Raw genomic sequence first — 11,133 nt, 5'->3', positions numbered from 1 at the left:
CTGGATAGAATGGGATGTAGGTGCCAAACGGACAGAGAGGGTGAGGCTGAGAGTGCAGTAAAGAGTGTGAGGCGTTCCAGTGCTAATGCATCCTGACAGGGTGAGTGAAGAGGCAGCTCATTATTATGCCACGCATCAGGAGTCTGGCACTGACCCCTGACTCCATAAAGACCCTCCGGAACATGAGCCTCACCGTTCACTCGCTCACTTCCAGCAAGATGGCCAAAAGTGCACTGGAAGAAAGAGAGTGAAACGTACCCTGTGATATCGGAGCGTATAACATAAATGCGAAGTTTAAACCAACTCAAAAAAAAAAGTCTCGATAGACACTTTGCGCTCTGAGATCTGCGAGTTAGTCCAAGTTGTGCTTAGAAGAGCAGTTCAAACTAATGAATCATAGGCCTGACAGATGTCGTAAATCTTAATAAGGAAGCTATTAAACGCATCAAGCAACCAATAAATCATTTCTTCGTGTCAGCAGTGTTTAGCTCGTAGATTAGTAATGAGATGAGAGAAGTCAGAAAGAAATGACAGCAGCTTTCATGGCATGACAGGGTCTGATTCTGTGCCACTGGTAATTTTCGGCTCTGTCGTGTTTGATGCTCGCCGGACGAGCCGTGGTCACCTTGTGGTGCTTTTCTACCACATTGGATAAAAAGGTCACAGGCGCTCACCCGTGACATGACTACACAGAGACACCAGCTGCTTACTGTTCGGCACGTCATAATATCTTCCCTCAAATGTTATGGGGTGCCTTGGAGCAGAGTGCACATAGGGACTGTGTCGGTGAGTTATTTGAATGCACAGGACAGGCTATACTGACGTGACGACGACTCAACGGTTGATTGAGCGCGGGCTGTTTGAATTCTCTTCAGTCTCCAGAGCAGTTCCTTCTTCTCAGCGTCGCAGAGGTTTGTGTGTTTTATTTTATCTATAAAATCATTGCTGTGCTTAAAATAATTGTATTCAATGCAAAACAACATACAGAGATGCAATGTGAGTCACCTAAACGAGTGTGGCGTCTGTCTTAGAAACGCCTGGTGCGTTGCTCAAAACACACAACTTTATTCCTAAAGATAACGAATATAATGAATTTGGATGATAAAATATTCTCACAATTGTGCACTGTTTGTTTATTGGCAGGTTATGGTTTCGGCCACGAGTGAAACGCAGGACGGCGGTCTGAAGTTCAAAAGTCCACCCGCAGACCGCAAGTCCGTCTCAGGCTCGAGAACCAGCGCTGATACGGTGGAAATGGTATAACAGACCGGTTGATTACACTTGAATTACTTTTAAATGTTTAATTTTTTCTTCAAAAATGTTTGTTACATGAGTTTAAATGTTGTAAATATGTTGTAAAATATTGTATACATGTCAAAACAGTAATAGGCCTATATGCTGTATTGCTGTACTCATCGACAATAAAGGCCAATGTCATATATAAGTGTGGTTGTGTGGAGTATTTAACAAAGGTTTAGAGGAAATTAAAGTTATACTATAAAAGTTAATATTACTCATAAATAAAAACAATTCATATTACTCATAAATATTGTTTTTTAAATGTTTATTTTACCCAATTTGTTTTCTACTCAATTGTATTTGTTGATGTACCAAATGGAATTACTCAGATCTACTTAATTTTTTTATTTACATTTACTCAGTTCATACGGTGTATGTAACTGATTTCACTGCTTTAAAATGTACTACATTTTTTTTGTGTAAAAATGTTTCACCAAAAATTGAGTAAATCATAGTAATATTTTTTCAAGTGTTGAAAGGCACAGTTTAATACTGAATCTTGTCTGCGTTTGAGGGAAAAGGGATTTTTTTTAAATACATTTTGATACTGTTTTTGATACTGTTTCCTCATTCAGGATGTGCGTTAAAGGAATAGTTCTAGTATTTAGTCACCCTTGTTTCATTCCAAACCTACAAATCACAATTATCCAGGTGATCCAGTTCACAAAACCTGTCTAAATGATTCATTCATGAATCAGACTTATCCACTTCTCAAGTTCAACACAAGAGTGGAAGATTTTCAGTAAATAACTTTCATTATCACACAAATCTATCCAGTCCCCATTCATAGTAACTGGATGGAAAAGAGTCACCAGTACAGACAAGACAAAAAAGTCAGTCATACTGTTTTGGAACAACATATGGGCGAGTAAATGATGACTTTAATTTTTGGGTGACATTTCTTTAATAGGATGGAAAGGCAACATTTCTGAAGCTTGCCAGGTTGTGAGAATTCTTTTTTTCTTTTTTTAGTATGAATACAATATCTTTATTCAGAATAATTATTAATATCTCACTGAATCTTCCTCATTTTCCAGCAAAAGAACAAAAAAGCCAAGTTATTATGACTTGAGTGACATTTTCTCACAATTTAGTTTCACCTACGCCTTCTATTCACTAAACAATGCAAGCAGGACTCGACTGCTATTACCTTTTATCTTTTCAGAATTCCTCTCTGAAGTGACCCTTTCCCTTTCGATGTGTCAGTCATCATCAGTGGGACATGCGAAGAATGACTTAAGCAGGCCATTTCTTTTCAGACTGAGTAAAAGTCCACCTCTGGCTCTCTGACTTTATTGAAATACATCTGCCTGTTTCATTCGCGCTCTGCGGATCCCACCGGAGAGTCAGGTATCCCTCGGAAATGATGCCAGACATTCCTTTTTTTTCTGTGTATTCCCACTTCTTTAAGCACAGATACTGTAATGTGCAGATCTCTGTCTGTGTTGGGAAATCCCAGCTGGTTTGATTTGATAAGGAGCTTGTTGTCTCTCTCTCTTTCTTTCTCTCTCTCTCTCACACACACACACACACACACACACACAAGGTCTTAGATCAGCGCTACATCTGCTAATGCTTCCACATATCCTTAGATTGGACTTCCTTTGTCCCTGAAGACCTGTCCTCGACAAGTAGCTTTTTTCAGCAGAAACACGTTCCCATCAAAGAGTGTTGAGTGAGCGTGTCAAGTGCTTTTTCATGGGGTAGTGTTCATACACAGCTGTTTTAATGGGAATAGACCATTTAAACCTCAATATGTAGATCTCAAAGGTCTGATGAAAGACTAGACATTGTTGTAGGCATGCACGTACCATATTGCCATATACACCAATCAGGCATAACATTATGACTGGTGAAGTGAATAACACTGATTATCTCTTCATCACGGCACCTGTTAGTAGGTGGGATATATTAGGCAGCAAGTAAACATTTTGTCCTCAAAGTTGATGTGTTAGAAGCAGGAAAAATGGGCAAGCGTAAGGATTTGAGCGAGTTTGACTAGGGCCAAATTGTGTCAGGGTGCCTATGCTGACCCCTGTCCACCACCGAAAGCACCAAAAATGGGCATGTGAGCATCAGAACTAGACCACGGAGCAATGGAAGAAGGTGGCCTGGTCTGATGAATAACGTTTTCTTTTACATCACGTGGATGGCCGGGTGTGTGTACGTCGCTTACCTGGGGAACACATGGCACCAGGATGCACTATGGGAAGAAGGCAAGCTGGTGGAGACAGTGTGTTGCTTTGGGCAATGTTCGGCTTGGAAATTTTGGTTCCTGCCATCCATGTGGATGTTACTTTGATACTTTGACACATACCACCTACCTAAATACTTGTTGCAAACCATGTACACCCTTTCATGGAAACGGTATTCCCTGGTGGCTGTGGCTCTTTCAGCAGGATAATGCGCCCTGCCACAAAGCAAAAATGGTTCAGGTATTTTTGAGGAGCACAACAATGAGTTTGAGGTGTTGACTGACTCTCGCAACTTAAGGACTTAAAGGATCTGCTGCTAACATCTTGGTGCCAGATACCACAGCACACCTTCAGGGGTCTAGTGCAGTCCATGCCTTGACGGTTCGGGGCTCTTTTGGCAGCAAAACGGGGACCAACTCAATATTAGGAAGGTGATCATAATGTCAACCAATCAAATTTGAGTTTATGTTAAGTTTAGGCTCACAACCAATCCTTTCCCTCTGATTTTAGGGATAAGTTATGGACGTAACTTAGGTGTAATGGAAGGGATATGGTTAGGACGAAATTTTCAGACAGGAATGATGTTCCTGGATCAAAACATGCCTGGCTTGGCAACATCACTGACCATGACGGTGTGCAATCGTGTGTGTGTGTGTGCATTTCATGTATGTTGTGATGCCTAAATTCACTTGTAGAATATAGTTTTTAGTGTTTATTTTTAAATGTATTTTGACAAGATTTTGGAGAATTTGTATGTTGTCGATTTATCAGTTATTGGCTATAACCTGAAAATAATTATTGCTGTATTAGTTGACCACAATTTTGTTTCATTTTTGTAAAAAAAACAATTTTAAAATTTCAGGTCCTGCTTAAGTTTTTATTTTTCCCTCAGTTGGTTGGCTTCATAGAGTTGCCCAGAATTACATCAAATTTTCGTATATTTTTTCTGCCTAGTCCACTCTACTCTACATCAGAAAATCCCTGAGGACTTATGTAGTATTTGCTGAAAGAAATTCCTATAATACCTCCTGACATGCACTTCTTTATCTGTTAGACTGTCATCTGAAAATTTGTTCGGGGGAAAAGATTACACGAATGAAGTCAGCTGAAACTGATAAGTGAGCTGATTGCAGCTGAGTGAATGAATCCGGGTCTTGTTCTGATCCGGCTCTATCCGGTGAGTGGCCCGTAGCAGCGAGAGCTTCCTCTTCTCCTCCCATGCCTGTCACGCCTGTGATCAGAGACATGCGGTCAGTCTCCACAGTAATGTAAAACTACGGTGAGAACTTCCCGTTTTGGAATAGCTGGCATTCCTATGTCAGCAGCGCTCATTTCATATGTTGAGCTTGAACAGGGAAGGTTCTGTAGGTCACTAGGATTTGGTACCTTGCAGCAAGGACATGCCTGTCAGTGGAAAACATGTGCCGAGCGCCGTCCATCCTGTTGGAGGGTATTAGAGGCATGATGTGTGTGAACCGCAGGTCATGTAGAGATAAGAGAGGTCAGATGGTTCACCGCATTTTCACGTTACTCAAATAAATCATGACTTAAACAAGCTCAACATTCAGACGTACCTAGAGACATAGTCTCACCCCAGACAGGGCAGAATTATTTCCATGAATCTGAAAATAGCCACTAATTATTAGTCTTAATCATCTCATTATATACTGAGTGTGCGGATAAAAAAATTCTTCTCGTTTTAGAATAATTGGATGATTCAGCTCATGTTTTATTTTAGGTGGGCATTTACAATATGCCACACAAGTGCTACTAAACTTACAATGGTCAATCTATTAAACATTTATGGTTAACTTGATTAACTCAATATTTGCACTTTCACTCTAGTTATGTATTGAAATACCTTTTTTTCCTCGTACAACAATTCTTTAAGTTTTATTATTAGTGATTATTTAGAGTATTTGATTATTAAATGAAAAACTTTTTCATTATCATCTTGAATTTTGTAAATGCAGCTGCCCCACATAATAAGTGCACACTCATGAATGTCTTTGCATTATACGTAATACATCTATAATGTCAAATATCAAACTAAAAGCCATTTAGTTTAAGACAAATAGCATAAGCATGTTTAAAAGTCAAAATTTTGTTAGGTTTCACGTTTATAAAACAATAACAGTCTACCTAATGATAAAACAATAGATATATCTCTCAAAAACAATACCAAGTACTCTATTTGGTTAAGTTTCTTAGGAGATTGTCTATAGTTCATATAGTACATGCATTTTGGGATCAGTTGGTTAAAAGTCATTTTTAAAATAACACATACAGATTAAGTTAGTAGTTGGTTGGTAGTTTTTTTTTTAATGCAATGAAATTCATGCCGTGTGACTTAAGTGTTCAGAAACTTTTTGGGCCTGCTGTATAGGCTATTGCTGTTCTGCATGAAAGACTATTGATTAGACAGTCCAGCTGGAGTCAGTTACATCAGTTTCAACTGCTCAAGACCAGGCTCTAAAAACAGAGAAATAAACTGCGTGACTGGAAGATATAAACATTTACTCTTGCGGGATTTTGTTCAGCAGATTGTAGGATGAGGAGAGAAACATTGGAGCATATGATAGGAATATGGGTATAGGGATGAGAGGAGGAAATTATTCATTTAGCAAAGAAGAAACTGGGAAATTGTCAATTGTTGTGATAGATTTCATTACATCGCATTGTTTTACATACACTCCATTAAAGAAACGTAAAAACAAACATGGGTGTAAAATGTTATTGTGCTCATCCATCATGTTGTAAGAGAGTAAAATTGATAAGAAAAAAATTGCTTAGAGGATCATAAATCACCTGAAATAAGATGATCAGTGTATGTGAAATCTAGTATGGGACTTTGGACTTAACAATATTATATAATGTTGTTTCGGGTTATTCCACACTATTGGAATGAGGCTTTGGGGAAGAGAGTAAACATTTGCAGTTTGATGAAAACATCTTTTATTGCACAAAAAATAAAACCAAAGAACCATGTAATAGCATACTATTGCTTAAAATCAGCAACCATTTTTATTATATGCTGATGTAGAAACAGGACAATGCACTGAGGAGATTGTAACTGGATGTTGATGCTCTGTTTTAATAGTATAGAGCCTACATCTCAACGCCCTGAACCAGTGAAGCCTAAAAACACTGTGAGATATCTTACATGCGGAATGGCCAAACAATAACACATTCTAAATGATAATTCAGTGATATTCTTTGCATCACTGCAGTTTATTCTAGGTAACCGATATGAAATGGAGAAAGAAAGCTGGGGGCTGGTGTGAAGTAACAATAGACCATCCTGCAACCTTGACATGGTGGTGAACGCAAGCCCACGTGTTCTCTTGGGCTGTTTTCAGTCGCTCCACTATGGGGCGTATTAGGGCTTTAAGGTCTACAGAGGGAGCGGGCAATGTCAACTGTTCAGCTGAACCATGTATTTTCTTGAGATGAGAACGAGTGGGAACTCTTGTGGTTTTAAGAAAATGTGCCTGCATATATAAAAAAGCAAAACACACAAACCACCCCCATAAACAAACACACTTTTTAACATCAGGCCTGCCTTGTAGTATGAACAGACGCTTGCCTTCATTTGATCATATCTCGAGGTAATTTAGCAATAGGCCTACATTTCACTTTTTTTGGAAATTAGGTATGAAACCGATAATAACAGACAAAACTACATGTTTAAAAGTTACATAGGCTTAGACTTAAGTGTAAAAAAGTAGGCTAGGCGTTTGTGGAATGTTCTTGAAATGTTACACTAGCCTACTAGCTACTCAAGTAGCCTATTTTGAAGCAACCTTTTCTTATCATACAGCCTCACTGTAAAATAAATGTAGAGAAAGAGATTTACCCGAGCATGCTGTCCTAATTAAACGGGATGAGGTAAAAACTAAATTAAAGTGTAGGCTAAGTAATACCAAAACAAATCGTCTTTCTAGCTGATTCAATTAAAAAAACAACTGTATAGCCTACGATGTTGTCCAATTCATGAATTCTTGAGCAGGTTCTTTTAATGAATCGCTCGAATCCAACAAGGAATCACCCAAATTACTAAAGTGAATCTATCAAAACCGGCGGTAGCCTATTGAATTAACATATGAACAGAATAGCATGACATTATCTTCAGTTTCACGAGTTGGGACCTTACTCTTATAATGACGGCCGTTCAAAGTAGCCTAGTCGAACTATTCTGACAAAAAAAAATCCAAGAAACATCGGCACTATTTCGTTATATTAACGTGGATGTTTCATTAGGCTAGTCCTTTGTTTTGGAAGGCGCTTAAAAACATGAAACGAACTATTTATGCTGCCTTTGACGAGTCAAAAAAAAATATTTACTGACTGGATGTTCTAACAACGTAGTTAAACAAGTTTTTTGGTATATAAAAAAAAAAACAATACCCCCCCTGTCAGAGGAGGCCAACTGCCAAAAAAGAAAAATGGAAACACTTATTTTCAAGTGATATTACTCAAAGAATATATTCTTGAGAATTACACCGCCGTAAAAAAGCAGCTCTACCACCTTCAGAGGCGGGATGTCGTTTTTGTAACCGAGACGCCCATCATTCAAAATGCAAACCAATGGGAAAGAGAGCGAGCGCTGGAACTGTACAGTCTCTCTCTCTCTCTTTCTGAGACAGCATGGCTCATGCACCCTGACCAACTCAACTGCCTGGAAGGTTACTGTTGTGGACTATATCTTACCACTGAATCTTGAACACGCTAAAATCTTTGTACATTTCGTCCAGGAAGGTGGTTTGGTTTCCTAATCTGAAGACAGCGCTTCTGGTCAGCGTCAATATAAATTCAGCAGGTAAACGTCAAGGTTTGACCATACGAACAGAGCTCAGGTCTTCATTCACATGTTGGAGAATGAGGTGCCAGTGGACATACGCTGTTTTCATTCACTCCAACTAACTAACGTTACAGTGACCAAACGCGCTTTGGGATGGGAAGCGAACATTCAAAGGACCTGAAATTTGCCTAATTGTTTTCTTTCCTCGTGGAAAACTAACTCGATAAATCGGAAGAAAGGATGTGCTTGAGATGAACGCATTATCAGACTGGACTATTGACAAGACGAGCCGGCTTTTAGTGTTTCTTCTAAACATTTGCATGTAACTGTGACTCTTTGACGGACTCTGGCATTCCTTGAACTGCGGTCGTATAGATCTGATATTATCTTTTCTATACCACAGTAAAAGAAACACAATTTAAAGAGAACACATTCCTCACGTGGGATATTCAAGGAAAAGCTGACGGGTCCCGCAGTTCGTCATCACCGGAACGCTGTATCGAAGGGGGCTGCGATCGAAACTTTCAGAAATGCCGCAGGTGGAGATGTTTTATTTCGTGTTTATCAGCTTGTGGATGTCTGTGTTGGGCCTGGATCCGGCGTCTAAGATTGTGGCGGACCGCTACGCAGTCTACTGGAACCGAACAAACCCAAGGTGAGTTACTTAATTGCGCAGTAAATATACTAAAACGCCGTTTCACTTCTGTCATAGAAGCGCCACAGTCCGCGCAGAAAAGCCTACCGAGCGAAGTATAGCCACTGCGGCTGCGAACGGAACACAGCTCGTCAAGCCGCCAGAATCGTTTGAATAAGTTTCATTAATGATACAGCAGTCATAACAAACACATATTGAAAGCGCAAAACTTCTTAAAAAAATACTCGCGCGCACATCTCGCGCGCGACAGACACTTGACAGCGTTATTTTACAGTAAATTGGCAAAACTCTATGAAGGCAATAGCGCGAGATAGAAACAGAAAAACTGCGCTAGGAATTGCGATTAGTTATAAAATTATGTAGGCCTCGACATTGTCCGATTTTAGTGACTTTTAGTTTACTATAGTTATCAAAAAGTGCTCGCTAAATGGTGTGTGTATACATACACACATATACATACAATATATATATTCCTATTTTTTAGTTTAATTTTACCTCATTTTGCGATGACTTTGGTCAGGATTTATATGAGAGGGGTCTCTCTCTGCTTTTGGGAGATTGACAGGCAAGCTCCTTGCTCTTTAAAAGTAAAAAGTCATTTTGCTCTGCCACTTATAGCTTGTCCTAGACATTGCCCTGTAGAAACATCATTAGAAATAAATATCATGGCTCATTGGTCAGTTGTTCTTTAAAATCCAATTTACCTCTTTAAAATTTGATTTTGCTTGTTATCATAATTCTAAAAGGGCACAATTCTATCAATTCGTATTTCTTTTGAGGCATTTATAAAAATGTGTGGCTGAAAATGAGCTAGTAATGGTTTTCAACAAAGGTTTTCTAATAAGGTAATATAACCTTCTTGTGCCGCGAAGGGTGTTAATGAAAAATAGCATCAGGATTTGAGTTGAAATAAGTACTATTATGACTGAATGGGAGATATTTTAATAAGTTGGTTTGATGACTTTTAATAGTTTGGCAGTGTTAAATGTCAGTCAGCCAGTATTCATCTCTTAATATATTATTATTCATGTGAGGAATAATTTGCTTAACAGATTAACATATACTAAATATATTTATATTGAAATTACATCAGGCTCACTGTCCCCTTCTCTTTGCCACAAGTCTTGAGTTGCCTGAAAGTGCTGTGATTCCAGCTCATCCCCATTCTCGGTTGTCTCTCTTCAGTTGCCATGGGGCTTTCTCTCTGCCCTGCACCCCAGCCCCATGCTGGCTTTACACAATGGGTCAAACCCAGAGAGGCATTTCAGGAGTGGCTGATGCCCAGTTGGGTGCATGCTCATGAGAGAGAAGCGCATGCAGGGGTCACACGTTCAGTGATAACAGCACAAGGCTGCGGTTAACCATCATCGGACAGTATTGAGCTCTGGTCAGGGTGAATTTGAGGGCGAGCCTTGTTTCTATAGCTTGGCAGCAGTGTGTGTTTGTGCGATTGTGAATATCTGTGTGTGTGTGTTGGAGGCTCCCTGCCTACGTTTTGTCCGGGTAAAATGAGGCCCCTCTAGCAAATAAATGAGTTAGTTCAAATGAGTATCTCTCATTCACATTCATGTACTCACCCAGTGGCCTAATTCAAATCTGGCTGGGCTGTATTATGTAGCAGCACTCCCTGGCAGGACCTTGGGGCCTTGAATGTCACTCATAACCCCCAAAAGAAGTCACCTCCTGATCAGAATATGTCTTCACATCGACCTGATGTTGGTCTTCCTCATTTAAACATTGATTTAATCTGTCGGACCCTCAAAAGACCATTTCTTTAGCCGCTTTTAGGATGCTTGATCGGTTCATTGTGTTGTTTTAAATAGCCTCATCTTCCCGTCTTAATGTCGTTCATTAACATGCCTAAATTACGAACATTAGAGACAGCTGTGCAAGAGTCCAACTCAAAGATGTAGATAGCCATGCCATGAAATATTAATTTGTTTGAAAGATTGCCTACATTATAGCTTTAATTGAAGTTCTTAATAGCTCAATGGCAAAGACATTCTGTAATAACAAGAAACACAACTGTTTATAATTTTTTTCTCTTAAAGCGTGCAGGGAAGCTTATCTCTTAATCGTTATTTTGCAAGCGTAGGAGTTGCACTTTAAAGCGGCAGCGAACAGACTGAGTGATTGCAAGTATTTTCACACGAGTGAGTACGGCGGAGTCTATAGAGATTCTT

General features: G+C 39.4%; 1 protein-coding gene across 2 annotated transcripts in view; it reads left to right on the top strand.

Annotated features, from left to right (window-relative positions):
- Positions 1–8,095: 8,095 nt before the first annotated feature.
- Positions 8,096–11,133, top strand: part of efna5a (ephrin-A5a) — a 52,874-nt gene continuing 49,836 nt past the window's right edge. Inside the window, exon 1 of one of the 2 annotated variants that reach the window (XM_079834979.1) lies at positions 8,096–8,950. In XM_079834979.1, the coding sequence (XP_079691105.1) occupies positions 8,826–8,950 (125 nt within the window). In that variant the 5' untranslated portion in view covers positions 8,096–8,825. The remainder of the gene's footprint in view (positions 8,951–11,133) is intronic. The other variant, XM_079834980.1, reaches the window with a different exon arrangement.

The sequence above is a fragment of the Gobio gobio genome (assembly GCF_949357685.1).
Source record: "Gobio gobio genome assembly, chromosome: 14".
Classification (NCBI taxonomy): Eukaryota; Metazoa; Chordata; class Actinopteri; order Cypriniformes; family Gobionidae; genus Gobio; species Gobio gobio.
The sequence above is the reverse complement of the archived record's forward strand: the minus strand, read 5'-3'. Positions and strand labels throughout refer to the sequence as shown.